Genomic DNA, 14,091 nt, shown 5'->3' with positions numbered 1-14,091 from the left:
AATCATAGATACAAGACAATGGATTGGTTTACTGCTCTAAACCATTTTTGCTCTGAACACCAGCACTTTTTTGTTTTCCTTGTTTGTATGTTTTCTTCCTATGGCCCTTGTCCCGCGAGACATGACAACCGACAAAAGGTGCAACTTTTTGTTTTAAATGTATTCAAACTAAAAGTCTGATAGTGAGCAGGGCTGACTAAAGGGTTACAGGGAGAAAATAGACAAAGGGTGAAGAATGAACATATTGTTAAGATATGTGTGTAATTTAACATGTCTTGCAATAACTTAGCCAATAATAGCCGGTTGTTGTCTGGAGAATTGTGCCTCAAGTCCTAAACTGTTACCTCTAAATAAATTTGTCATTTGTTAGTACAAAGTATTTTTGTTGATGTTAAATGTCTATATTATTGATAGAAGTAGCGTTTCACTTTAGGTTTTATAACATTACATTTAACAGAAGGACTGTGACTGTGTTTTTCTACAATTGTATAAAACTATGTTTCATTTTTCTGACATAAGACTTTTCTTAACTTACTCTCAGAACTATGACGACCTTGAAGAAAAAATTTGATGTGCCCTTTTGATTATGTTAATGTTTCCTGTTATTTATACAAAGCAGTCTAACAAGAACATATTTTAGAGAATAATGGTTTTGTAAAAGGTAACCACTACAATGGACGTGGACAGAATCATACAAAACAAATTGCAAATTGCAGTCCAGCAATTTTGGACCATGCCACTGTGTAAAAGCCCTTGAAGATCGGCTTAGGCTGAAGTTGCTCCAAATAAAAGCAAGGAAAAAAATAAATGTATCAGGGTTTTGTAAAAATATTTTTGTGTGAAACAGATGTTTTTGTTTAGATGGACACATGGTCTTGCGTGGAGTAGTTTTGTTTATGTTATGTGTAATGGCCATGGAGGGCAGGAATCTTTTTTTTGTTTCTGTTTATTTTTCGTGACAATGATTGAATTAGTGTACTTTGCACAATGGTTGTTGGGGAATCAGGCATAGAGCGCAGTGAGTGTGAAAAGTATTCCCGAACCAAGTGTGCTTTTCAAAAAAACGAAATGTAAACTTACCTTCCACTCAACCATATCCATTTTCCAGTCAGTGCTCACACATTTTCATATCTTTAGCCATGTTGTGTCGTATGTCTGTATATGTTAACAAGGATGGTCACTTGTTTTTGTGTGTAGGTTGTGTTTCTATGTGGTTGTCATTTTACAAATGCCATCCTGTGGCAAATTACATGAACAAGAAAGATCCATGTCGATTCTCAGGTGTATTATCAACAGAGAGCTTCATTATTAATTCACTAAAAGGTTTACTGTAAGTAAAGTTCATTGCTTTATAGAACACAAAACGTCTGCATACCAACAACATATGTGTATTTATTTTAAAGCTACATCCCTAACACACAATTCATCATTAGCAGTATTGTTGAATAGAACTCCTCATGTGTCTTGGGTGAGTATACCAACATATGTATACTTTTGTATAGATACCTTTATTTTAAGTCACAAAGGGCCAGGTGAGCAGCAACAAGTCAGAAAGAATCCCTGTCATCGCAGAAGCCAATGTCGCTGTAATGTTAGACAGTTCTGACTTGCATGTAAAATAATTAGTGTATGTAGATCCTTTGATTGGATTATTTTTGTAAATTTTAGAAAAATACCTCTTGAATGTAATATAAAATGTACAATCCAATCAAGTTTTGGTGTTTGCGACTCAATTGTTTTGGAAAATGAACTTTCATGCTTACTCAACATGACGTAGTATTCAGGGCAGGAGTTCCTAACAGCTTCCCATTTTATGTTTGAATCACTGACAAAAAGCTTAAATGTAGAACTGCTGACTACCGATACTCTACATTACAGTGTACTTGTTCATTAATTATACAAGTAATGTCATAATCTATGTAGCTAAAAGTTATATTTTGATAGTTATCTCTTTTTACATTATGAAGCAACCTGTAACTATACAGCGTGAGTTATAGGAAATTATTGTTACACATTTATAATAAGAACATGGCATGGAATTTGATGTCTTTCTACATGTTTTACAAGTGAATCTTTTAACATAGCTTGTTACACGTTTGCTGTGTGTATGTGTAACAACTCCTGTTGCATAACATAATCTAGTTACATGAAACAGCAAACATGTATTTTTTCAATACAAGCTAAGACACAACTTAATACATACATATGACCTCATAAGTGCATTGTTACTACATGATATGGATAGTGAATAAGCACTGTAAAGTGAGGTGTAACACTGCTTTACAGCATGTAGCTACATCACCTCATTAAATCCTGCTTTTGTTTATTTAAATAAGAGTTTAATCAATATATGAGTTTATCCCCTATAGAGAACGATTCATCCAAAGAACCGTGTGTTGTGACGACATCCGGCCCATCTGAAGATTCACCCCATAATGAACAGACGAGGGCCAGCGTTTTGGATCACCTGTAGTTCGACTCAACAGCGCCATGAAACTAAAGGCAGGTAGAGAACATATCATCAGCATCTTGTTGAATTGATCGCCGCTGTTTCGTCCAGGTCGCTGATAGTAAAAATGAGATGACCTGATCTGCAGGACTTGATGACCCAGCAACAAGCAGGCATTTTAAAACAAGATAGTGTTTCCCTCTGTTCTTCATGCTTCACTGTGAAATCCTAATATGCTCCCACCCCAAAACATCATGGACTCTCTACTGTCATGAAGGGTAGTGAAGAAGAATGTACTGCAAAAGTCATCACACAAAGCCCAGCCCTGAATCTTGTTCTCAAACCTTAGCAACCTACTTGTGCTAAGAAACACCAGATGTGGTGTTTCTTAGCACAGGTAGGTTGCTGCACAGGTAGCAACGACCTCCATAACAATAGATGGCTTCACAGACTACAAGTGCTTAATTGATCTTCCAAAAGAGTGGCCTGAAAAGACGTTGTCTCAACTAAAGTGCTCAGTCATTTTTTATTCATATATAGGATAGATTCGTGATGGGGCGATGCACAGAGAAAAACCTTTTTGTTTTTGTTTTCAGAGGCAACAGCTGATGGAATACGTAACGTCGACCAACGGACACATAAGATTACATGGGGTACACAGCCTGATGGACAGGTCTTCACAACGGAGCAGTGTCATTAAGAAGGTGACTGAGCCACTGACACACAGGACACCAACATCTGGTTCAATCGTTTAAGTTGATTAATGTTATCACTTTTCCTTTCAAAGCTAAATTATTGTATCAATATCAACGGTAGTCAGTCACCTGTTGCTTTGTGTTTAAATTACAAATAATGGCGTAATTTAAGAAAGTCGCGCAAGGGGGCAACGCTGAGCTGAGGATGCCACGTGAGATGAGGTCCTCGCTAATTACGCTGACTGGGTGATGCTGCGGCAGTATAAATATTCCAGCAGTTGAGAAAAAAAACGTGAAAATTGTAATTGGGTGTGCATCAATGGGCGGCAGACCCCAGCGACGCTATGTGAATGATTTCCCTTGTTTCGGTAGATTTTTTATTAGTTTTTCCTCTGTTTTTAATTTGTAAACCACCTGCGATCGAGACGCTATTTATTTAATGTTTAGAAAAGATTTTTGCGGTGGGCAGTTTACCGATACCGGAGCCGAACGCAGTTCCTACCTAATTTTGCGAACTCAATATTCATTACAAACAATTAAATGCATAAATATAAACAAAACATATTAAATAAAGACAGAAATAGTATTTCTGGCAGTTAAACCTGCCATTCTTATTTTAGTGTTAAAAATTTGAGGGCGAAAACTATCAAATTGGCCCATCTCAACTACAAGGTAGGCCTACTACTACTATAGATATGATGGATGCCACGGTTAAGAACTAGACTATGGATCGGTGGGTGGGTGTGCGTGTGTTTTTTATCCAGGCATTTCATGGGCGACTTGATCTTCACCTGTTCACAGTCATCATAGTAATTGCAAACCCCAAGCTGATCTGACAGTGGGAATACCCAGTTTTAACAGCGTGCTGCTTGACTGCAAAACAACAGCTGTTGAGCTCACAAAGAACAACAGTTCTTATTCAGCTCTGGCCAGGATGCATTTCCAATTGCTATCCAACATTTGTTGCACCTTCTGTATAAAGAACACATTTAAATGAAATGATTTAAATGAGCTTAATGGTCTTTTTTCAAAAAAAGATGTAGATGTAGAACTGGTATCCAACGGCCAGAATCCTGCTGAACTCATGGACATACTTTCTGATGAACCTGAATCAGAGGGGTTGAGGTGGACGATCTTGGAGTGCCTGCTTCCATATCTAAAATAGTGATGCAACAATGGAAGAGCTCCGATATAACACATATGTTGCATGGACAAACAAGCCCTTGAATGCAAATGGATTCATAATTCAACACTACTCATGTTGATTAGAATATAATGGAACACAAATATGACTCAAAGAGTCATATTGAATCAAGAGTACTAAAAATAAATGAACAATAATGTAATAGAAAGAGATGCAGTGATAAATTGGTAGACTGCACACACACACAGACACACACAGACACACACACACACACACACACACACACACACACACACACACTGGCAATGTCTCTTCTGAGTTAAAGGGCAACCCTGTTGACTGTCCTTTTGTTTATCAGAGAAACACACACACACACACACACACACACACAGATCCACCCAAGCATAACAACAGCTCAGAGTCCATACCACACAGCTGTCTCTCTTAGATGGCTGTACACCTAGCCATGCTATATTCATCGTCTGTCTCCTTGGCAACGATAATTCGTAGGTCAAACATGTTTATTGCGGGGACCGGTATTGGCGGCACAGTGCCCTGAGTCGGTCAACACAATGGGAAACATTATCACCTGGGGAATATTCACAGAGTGACCTCGGCCTTCTGCGCCCAAATACTTCAAGTGAACTTCTCATGTATACACTTAATCCTAACCACAGGCGCGGCCTGCTGTTCATGTGTAAGTGCGTGTCAATCAGGTTTTGCACCAGACTGGAGATAACACCGTTCAAGGCAGCTGTCAATCGTGAGGTGATCTGAGGGATTATCTGTTGTGCATGGTCAAATTCCCTTCGTTAACACCATAACAATACAGCAGGGCAGGGGAGGGGTGGGAAATATTGAACTAGTTGATGTGTGAACAATGATATAAATGATGGGAGAGTAATTCCTAATCGTGCAATGGAACGAAAGTGAACTTGAATATGCAGTATACGATTAACATACTCATACTAGATAGTTCCACATGCTGTGTAGAGGCATTGTTTGCATATTTTGGAAACAATACTATGCAATACGATATGTAGTCTTGTAGTACGATTAAAAAAGTATTCTGTTTGCACTGATATGTTCTAGTAAAGTTGATCTCTTTGGTTTATGCCAGTGAAGCCCTGGAGTTCTGCATTGCATATTTTGGAAGGGGAGATTGTATTTCCCTTCTTGTGCCCGTGCATAGCTCCGGCCCCAGTGATACTGTGAGTTTCCCTTATCCATAAGAGCATTGTGTTCAGAACAGAGTAATCCAACTATTTAAAATGTTTTATAAATAACCTGAAGCCACTCCTGTGTGTTGTGTGCATACATGTAGACATGGGTTTGGATCGGTGTGTGTGTGTCTGTGTGTCTATGTGTGTGTGGGGAGGGGGGGGGGATGTGTGTTTCCATTTGTCTATGTCTCTGATTGTGTGCAGGGGATACCAAAGCACTCTATTGGTGGTTAAGATGGTGCCTGACATCAGTCTGTGTCTATGTGGAGTATGGCCAGTCAACTGGGTATTGCTACTTTAGGAGTGTTCGTTGCCCACAGGACTGAAAGAATGTAAGGGAAGGCAGAGAGGTGAGAGTCTGATTGGCTGACAGAGAAACAAAGGGAATAGAGAACTTTAGCTCATCGAGGTGGAGACTAGTCTCATTGCATTGCAGATAAAGAGAGGAACCTGTGGCTGCCACAACACAGCCATCATAGAGAACCAGCCTCTCTTTTTCATCACTCTCTCCTTGTTCTCTCTGGCCTTGTATCTGCTGCAAACAAACGCAAGATCCCCAAGACGAAAGGTAACCGCTCAATGACTCCACATGATTTAGTTTAATACAGATATGGGTTTTATCTTTACAAATTTTCATTGGTAAAATATATCTATAATATGACCACAGAAGCAACCGCTTATACCACTATTTGGTATGGAATAAGCGGTTGTTTAGTGTTTGAATGTGTTTGTTTTTTTTGACAAATAATAATAACTAACTTTAATATAATGTGAACATGCACATATAGGTAATCAGTCATTCATTCATTCAAGCTTGTTCCCAGAATATAAAAAAAATTATAACCAATACATATTTTCTGTTGTGTTGTTTTTAATGCCAGTTGTTTTACTCCTCGCCCTGCATCCATGTTAGGCTTTGGGCACCAGCCTCGTACTAGTCCTCAAAGAAAAATCATCCACCACAGCTGCTCCTCTTCCTGCCTGCCTCTGAAAGCTCGCTCCTGGCCCCGTTTTATCGACCTATTGGCCTCTCTGTGTCTCCGACTTCATCGGCTCCAGGATGGACCGCTCAGCGCGGGAGCTGTTCATCAACTTCATGATTGTCTTATTCACGGTCCTGCTCATGTGGCTGCTCGTCAAAGCATACCAGAACTGAACCCACTTATGGAAAAAATGGATGAAAGAATATTCTGAAAGGAAGGGGGGTTTGGACATAACCTGGCACAGTAGTTTGGTTAAACAGACCATGTGCCGAGCGTTTACAGCAAAGGATATGCTGTGAAGAATTGTTCAGACATGTTGCATGCTCAGCTTTTTATTTCCAGTCTAGCGGCACACTGTTTAGAATGTGACCTACATTGTATTCATGGTCAGGTTAATGTCTGCTTATAACATACAGAGAATATATTGCTGAAGTAGTAACTCAGAAATACTTTGTTGTTTCATATTAGGTCACAAATATAAGAGATGGAATCAAGGCACCTGAATTTTTATTTATTATATTCCAGCACAGTTAAGGGACTTGATACAGACCCTTATTTGCTTAACATTTTTTCACTCAAATGTTCTGAAACATTAGGAGCATTTCTGGGGGTATGAGAACACAATATAAATAAATAAAAATTGAGTTTGCAATGAAAATAAAAATTAATTTGTACAGTTGTTCCATATACCACCATTCATTAGTTTAATAATTCAGAGGCTGTTCACTTTTCTATTGCATTTAGTTCTAAATGGCTGCATAGAGAATCCTCATCTGGGGACCGTTCATATTATATGGACTTCACAATGTGACCTAAACCCCTATAAACAAACACATTGGACAACAAATATTCCAGCTGCCATTGCTAACTTAAAAAAATAGATGGACGAGAAAAGTATCTCAATGTATCTGGTAATTAAAACATAGCAAAGAATCATAGATTTCCCCGGGACCATGATAGTGGGGTAAACTATAAGGAAAAAAGATAACAAGAAACTATAACGAAGATGGAGGGTTTCTCCCTTAGAGAGCGTAGTGTTGATATTCTCCATCGTCTTCTTGGCACAGCTTGGTTAAATACTACTTATTCACTTTTTTCCAAATTGGTCATCAAGCGGGTAGTCTAGCTTAGAAATGTTGAGACTAAGGAGAGCCCATGTCCCCTGCAAGAATACCTACTGGCTTTTTGACATGGATGATGTACAGTGCATCCACTTGCATGCTTGCATGCTTGCATGTGCGTCCATGAATGCACGACTGCATGTGTTATGCAATGCACTGTGCATTATGCTGGATCTCCCCTCTCCCCCCAGGGGTCTCTGTATCTGTTGAAGCTAAGGAGCTGACAGTGAAAGTCAGTGAGGCCTCTGGGCATTGGGGCCACTTCCTCCCACTGACTCCGCCCACTGTGGTACACCTGTTCAAATTGCAAAAGCACAGCAGGAGAGGATCAACGTTATAAATGAACTCCTGGCATGAAATAATCATGAAATGATAGATGGGACCAAATAAAGAACCGGTAATCCAGATAGACTTTAGCCATTTGTAATCGAATCATCCACATTGCAATCCATTTCATGAGCAATATTGTGGCCCACTGGCCATCACTTGATTCTTTGTTTGATTTGCATTACTCTATGTGCTTCCCTGAGTGCCATGCTGGGTGCAACCCAGCAACCATTACCGCCTGGGCCCAGAGACACAACACATCTTTAAACCATGCAGTGTACTGTTATCACCTGAACATCATCTGTGATCTCATCAGGGGAGTATTCTCCACCCAGGATGTATATTCGGTCCCTTGTTCCCACCGCCCCGGCATTGAACCCGGCACACTCAAACGAGCCTTCCCCCTTCCAGATGCACGTCTCTGGACAGAAGCTGTAGACCTACAGCAAACAGAAGACCAGAAAACAGGAATGCGTGTTGGATAGGTCTGTTATATAACTTCTTGTTTTAAAGATAAAAATTCAATGATTAAATAAAGGTTACAAATATTTGAATATCAAAACACAGATGAAGCTCTCCATCCATCCAATTCATCCCCTATCAATGATTACACGCCATCCTCTTTATCAGTCAACCTCATGTTCAGCACATAGAAAATGCTTGTATTGGTTCATTAATGCATTAACTGTGCATTAGCAAGGACTCACCTTATAGGTGGACAGGTCACAAAGATGCAGTGTTTCATGAATAGACACGGCCTTGATCAGCTTGGCGTGGAAGAACTGGCCGAACTCTGCCGCTAGGCGGCTCCACTGGTCCTGCCCGGCGTTGTAGCTGAAGAAGCAGTCCAGGGAGGGGTTGAAGGAGTCGCTGATCTCCACCTCTGAGCCCAGGGTGTAGATGATGCTGCCACAGGTGCTAGACTCTGGGTAGAAGATGGCTGCTGGCAGAGGGCTGACTAAAGTCCAGCTCTCGGAGAGGGGGTCGAAGTACTCCACCTATCGGTTGAGCAGAAAATAATTTAATAGAATTGTCTATAATTGAATCTAATAACTCCAATTTGTTTTAGAGTTTAGAGCGAGAGAGTGAGAGAGGGTGAGAGAGAGTGAGAGACCTCTAGGAGACTGGGTGTCTCTCCTCTGGGTCCTCGGGTCCGTCCTCCGATGACGTACACTCTGTCCAGGCAGGTCACGGCCGTGTGCATGGTGCGTGGCTTCGACATGGCGGCCTTCGCTGTGCAGCTACCGGTCACAGGACAGAGGCACCAAACCTCGTCTGTGGCGTCATGGAATGGCTCAGCCACATGGAGGCGCACAGCTCGGCAACAGTTACCCCGGCAACCGCCAGTCACAAACAACTAGGAAAGACAATGGGAAGGAAATGTTTGTATGCCTGCAACTTGTTTGATCTTCTTGTGCACTGAGCCAGTTCACTTGCTTCAATTGGTTGTGGCATACATATACATATATACCGGTAATGCATGTATATACATATACATATATAGATGCATATATACAATTATAGTTTGACAGATAATTATTTGTGAAACTAGTAGTTATATTCACTGGCACATGTCTTAAGAGCTAAACGTCTGTTTGTAAATCAAAATCCATGAAGAAGACTTTAAACCGTTTCATGTCTCGCGTACAATTACTTTGTAACCCATCCATAACACAAAGCTATGAGTAATCCAGCCACTGAACTATTGGATTGCTATTAAATAATACTAAGCAATCCCTCTGCTTTTCATGACACAGGCAATGCATGCCAGAATGCTTTTTGGATTGAATATTCCACCTAAGCCAATTGTTGGACTGGATCCTTTATCAGGCAACACATACAGGAAATGTACATTCCTGAATCAGAACAACTCAACCCTCTGGCAGTGACTACCGCTACCTTCTCAGCAAAGCTGCTCAGGTGTGAACCCGGTAGGTCAGGCACCAGGGGGCTCCCTCCCCCAAGGCAGGGTCCCGGCGACACCTCCCTCCATCGGTCGGCTTCCAGGGAGTAGCAGAAGGAGTGCCGGGTCTCGCCGTTCTCCTCTGTCTTCTGGGTGTAGATGTAGCTCCGTACGGTGGCGGGCCTGGCGTCGGTCAGCAGGCCGCCGTGCCGGGTCTGCTTCCCCAGTGCCTCCGACAGCAGGGTGACGCAGGCCTCGTCGCCACGGAGGAGAGGCTCTGTGTCGCGCAAAGCCTGGAGGTAAAATGTAGGATAGGGAGGGTTGTAGCAGGGTCTTCTACCTTTGGAGCCAATGTTATTTCGCACACTAGTACAATTCAGACGTTTAGCAGAGATGTATCCAAAGTAAGGGGTGCGGACATCTTCAGCTAGGCCCACTCCAGTGTGGGTCTAATAACTTCACCATTGTACCCTCCTGACCCAAATGCAAGTAGAAATGTTTGGGTCTGAGTGGGAATGAACACAATGTATTCGGGGGCACCCGTGTGCATGTTGAGGGGGGTTACCGTCAGCACCGCAGCAGGTAAATGGTGCAATCGGGTTAGAGACAGCAGTCCTAGCAACAGCCTCTGTCTCCCTTGTAGATCGTGATCTAACCATCTCAACAGGGACATCACCACGGCCTCCTCACTAGGCACGCACAGCGCATTGTCCCTTAAGCAGGCTTCTAGCATCTCCACCTGGAGGAAGAAATTTAGGACACAAAGTAAGGGTTGATTACAATATAGCTAAACACATCTGTACGAAAGAAAAATGATAACATATTTATAGCCATTTAGCTGACCACTTTTATTCAAAGCGGCCTACACTGAAGTCAGATATAGGTCATTAAGGAGCAGGATGGGGTAAGGCCTCTTGGAGATCGAACCCAGTTCCTTTTGGCTGGGAGTCCATAACCCTAGTCCCTACTACTACCCTGGCCCCACAACACCTCATCTGCTTTTTTTAAATAGAGGACAATAAGAACAGCACCTGAATGTCTAGGAAGTCTTGGGTTAAAGAGAAGCTCTGGAAGTTCTGAACCACAAACTCATTTGCTTTCTTCTGTAGGGACGATGACCCATAGCCCTCAGCAAGAGCCGAGAGGGACAGGCAGTTGGAGAGGTCCAGGGTACTGATGAGGAAGTCACTGCAGGCCCTGGAGAGAACTGACACCTGTGTGTACATATTGACAGGTATACTCAACAGGAACTATTACATCATGTCAAAAAGTTTACGTTTTCAGTGTACCTATTCTGGACTCTTACAATCTGTATTATATTACTGCAGCACAGTTGTTCTGTGGTTGTACCTGCAGGAAGGAGGCCAGCTGGAAAAGCATGTCTACGTTGTTGTCACTGACGACTGCTTCTCCAGTGTACGCAAAGTCCAGGAAGGCACCCACTGCTCTGGGAGACTGGTTGCCCAGGGTTACGGAGCCCACATTGCGCTCTTGCATATCCACTTCAAACATGGCTCTAATGACGTGTGTGGTAGAAAGAGAAAGTCATAATGCCAAAAGATAACATAATACTTCCTTTACATTTACATTTAGGGCATTTAGCAGACGCTTTTATCCAAAGCGACTTACAATAAGTGCATTTGTTACAATAAGTACATTTGTCATAGGAAGTGAAACAATATATCGCTGTCGGTACAGTAAAGATGTTCATAGAACCAAGTGCAAGTATTACAATCGCTAGGCTAACCCATTCCCCGTGTAAAGCAACGATAGCAGCTACTGTAGATGCTACACAATTAAGTACCTGACCCTCTCTCTCTCTCTCTCTCTCTCTCTCTCTCTCTCTCTCTCTATATATATATATATGTATATATATATATATATATATATATATATATATATATATATATATATATATATATATATCTTACCTGAAGAAATCACTGCAAGCTGCCAACACACATCGATGGCAGGGAAAGGTGTGCTCCTGGGCCTTTAATGTGAAGTCAAACAGCAGTCCTCGCTCACGAAACGATCTAACCAGATTCAGAAGCTGGAGCCCATGGGACTCAGATGCTCGAAGCAGAGTTCTGCGCTCTGGGATCACATTACATGGTTCAAAACTGTCACCCTCCTTCATCATGGTGTTCCAGTTACTACTGCTGGCAGGGGGAAATGAGGACACCTCGAGACGTGCATCCATCTGGCCAGAAATGAAGAGTCCAATATTGACGAAAATAAAAAGGACAAAGCAAGAGAGTATACTTGTTTGTTTGTTGAACCTATTCAAAGAACACACTTATTCTGACATATGCCTGTGGTCCCTGTCTAACCGATAACTGAGCAGTTTTATGCATTATCCTCAGGTTGCCGACAGAATCATATTTTTTATGTTTGTTTAATCAGGGCATTAAGCCTTTCCAATACATAAAATAGTGGCATCAACTTTAAATAGATAAGTAAGCTTTCTTGTTATCTCAAGTGAATAATTGCACTTACGGTGTCAGAACCTTGGACAGTTCTCTTCCTCGTACCACTATGACGCCGGAAGAAGGACGTCACGCGAGAAGACAACTCCACTCTGGAGTCTCTTTTGTAGTTTACGTAAGGCGTGCATTAATATTCATTGTCGTTTTCTTAGCATGTTATACCATATTTAGGATTCACATATGTCCCCATATTATGTAGCCTATTTTGATATATCTTTGGCGCAGAGTGCGTAACGTGAGAGTCATTATGATTGTCTGGGAAATGTAGTCTTTAGTACCTGTCAGATACCCTTTTCGGATAAAATAGACAGCAGGTTTGATTAAATAAAAGTAACCGTGATGCTTGAAAAACGTATGCATTCTTTGCTTCTATGTTTCCAAAGCGAAGGGGAGCTGGTCTCGTGTACAACGAAATCTAGGGGAGATGAGGGCTTGCTAGAATATGTGTTTATCTTCTCTAGAGAGTGCATCTCTTAATTTGTGTTATTTTCGTTGCCTACACCGAGCGGGAGATGCCTATAAAGAAATGTAATAATTTACCAAAATTAATTTACCACATCTATCCGTTCAACACATTCAACCACTCGAGGGCGCTCATCTACTGGTGTGCAAGAGGATTTTCTGCATCGTGGCTAATGCTACGCCAACCAATCGTCAATAGTTCTCATAATACACCCTTGCTAGTAATGCTGATTCACTCATCAATGACAATTGTGTTCATTCTTTTTTTATTTTAGTTGAGCGCATTAATTAGTTATGTGTTGTCTAGTATCTCATTCTCCAGGAATTAAATCAGCTGCACAAACAGATACAACTCAACGTCTTAAAACTGATAACGATAACATTTGACATATGCACACTATGCAAACTATTACTGAAATAGGCATCATCCATCATTACATGCGCACAATTTGGTAGAGGATGATCAGCCTATGTAAACCCAGTGCAGGCTGGTGAAAGGGGATGCTAAGGCCCATTTTGTTACCCACCCAATCTGATCAAATAAACTATGTTTGTTGTTAACATTTCAACATATTTTTCCATTTATGTCCATGTTCTGAATAAATATAGGGTAAGATATCGCCAACATCACATCCTAAATATATATTCTGACCACACGGAGATTAAGCTGGGCAATACGAAATTTGATCATAAATAGCATTCCGATTTAAGCTTAGATTAGATTCAACTTTATAAGAATGCCATAAACATGAGCTGCAATTGCATGATATAGTATGTACATGGCATATATATATATATATATATATATATATATATATATATATATATATATATATATATATAATGCAGGCGTAAGTAGGCCTACAAGTTATGCTATTAGTTAGACGTTTTATACAAAATAAGGTAGAGATACAAATTGAATATGGTGAATACACTGTGGTCTGCGGTACAAATATGAATACACAATAGGTGAGGTATGTACAGTAATTTATGGACAGGGTAGTAGTAATACCTAAGGGTTTTAATCCATCAAACTAATCAAATAATATTACTTTCACTTTTTTTTAAAACTTATTTTAAATTATTCCAATATCGCCGTGGTGATTATATTGATTATATTGGACAGGTCTAACACAAAAACCATCAACTACTACTACGTGCTTAAACAGATAACCGGAGGGCAATGCAAATCATTTGAATGTGTTATTATTCAGTGTTCGGATGGGCATGTCCTCTTTCTTAGCATCCCTCCATCTCTCCCTTCCCTCTGGTGAATGGATCCCCATCCCCCACAC

General features: G+C 40.9%; 2 protein-coding genes across 2 annotated transcripts; one reads left to right on the top strand and one right to left on the bottom strand.

The window, feature by feature from the left end:
- Nucleotides 1-6,571: 6,571 nt before the first annotated feature.
- Nucleotides 6,572-6,667, top strand: sln (sarcolipin; the record flags this gene model as incomplete). The annotated part of the gene is made up of 1 exon (XM_079733515.1): nucleotides 6,572-6,667. One exon carries the CDS (start codon nucleotides 6,572-6,574, stop codon nucleotides 6,665-6,667), a length of 96 nt encoding a protein of 31 aa, XP_079589641.1.
- Nucleotides 6,668-7,778: 1,111 nt separating this feature from the next.
- On the bottom strand, nucleotides 7,779-12,048 carry kbtbd3 (kelch repeat and BTB (POZ) domain containing 3; the record flags this gene model as incomplete). The annotated part of the gene is made up of 9 exons (XM_079733910.1): nucleotides 7,779-7,910; nucleotides 8,233-8,382; nucleotides 8,650-8,940; nucleotides 9,057-9,299; nucleotides 9,842-10,138; nucleotides 10,411-10,584; nucleotides 10,877-11,059; nucleotides 11,196-11,361; nucleotides 11,777-12,048. 9 exons carry the CDS (start codon nucleotides 12,046-12,048, stop codon nucleotides 7,779-7,781), a joined length of 1,908 nt encoding a protein of 635 aa, XP_079590036.1.
- Nucleotides 12,049-14,091: the final 2,043 nt, after the last annotated feature.

Source organism: Pollachius pollachius (genome assembly GCF_949987615.1).
Source record: "Pollachius pollachius genome assembly, chromosome: 3".
NCBI lineage: Eukaryota > Metazoa > Chordata > Actinopteri > Gadiformes > Gadidae > Pollachius > Pollachius pollachius.
Note: the sequence above shows the minus strand (reverse complement) of the source record. Positions and strands in the feature narration are given on the sequence as shown.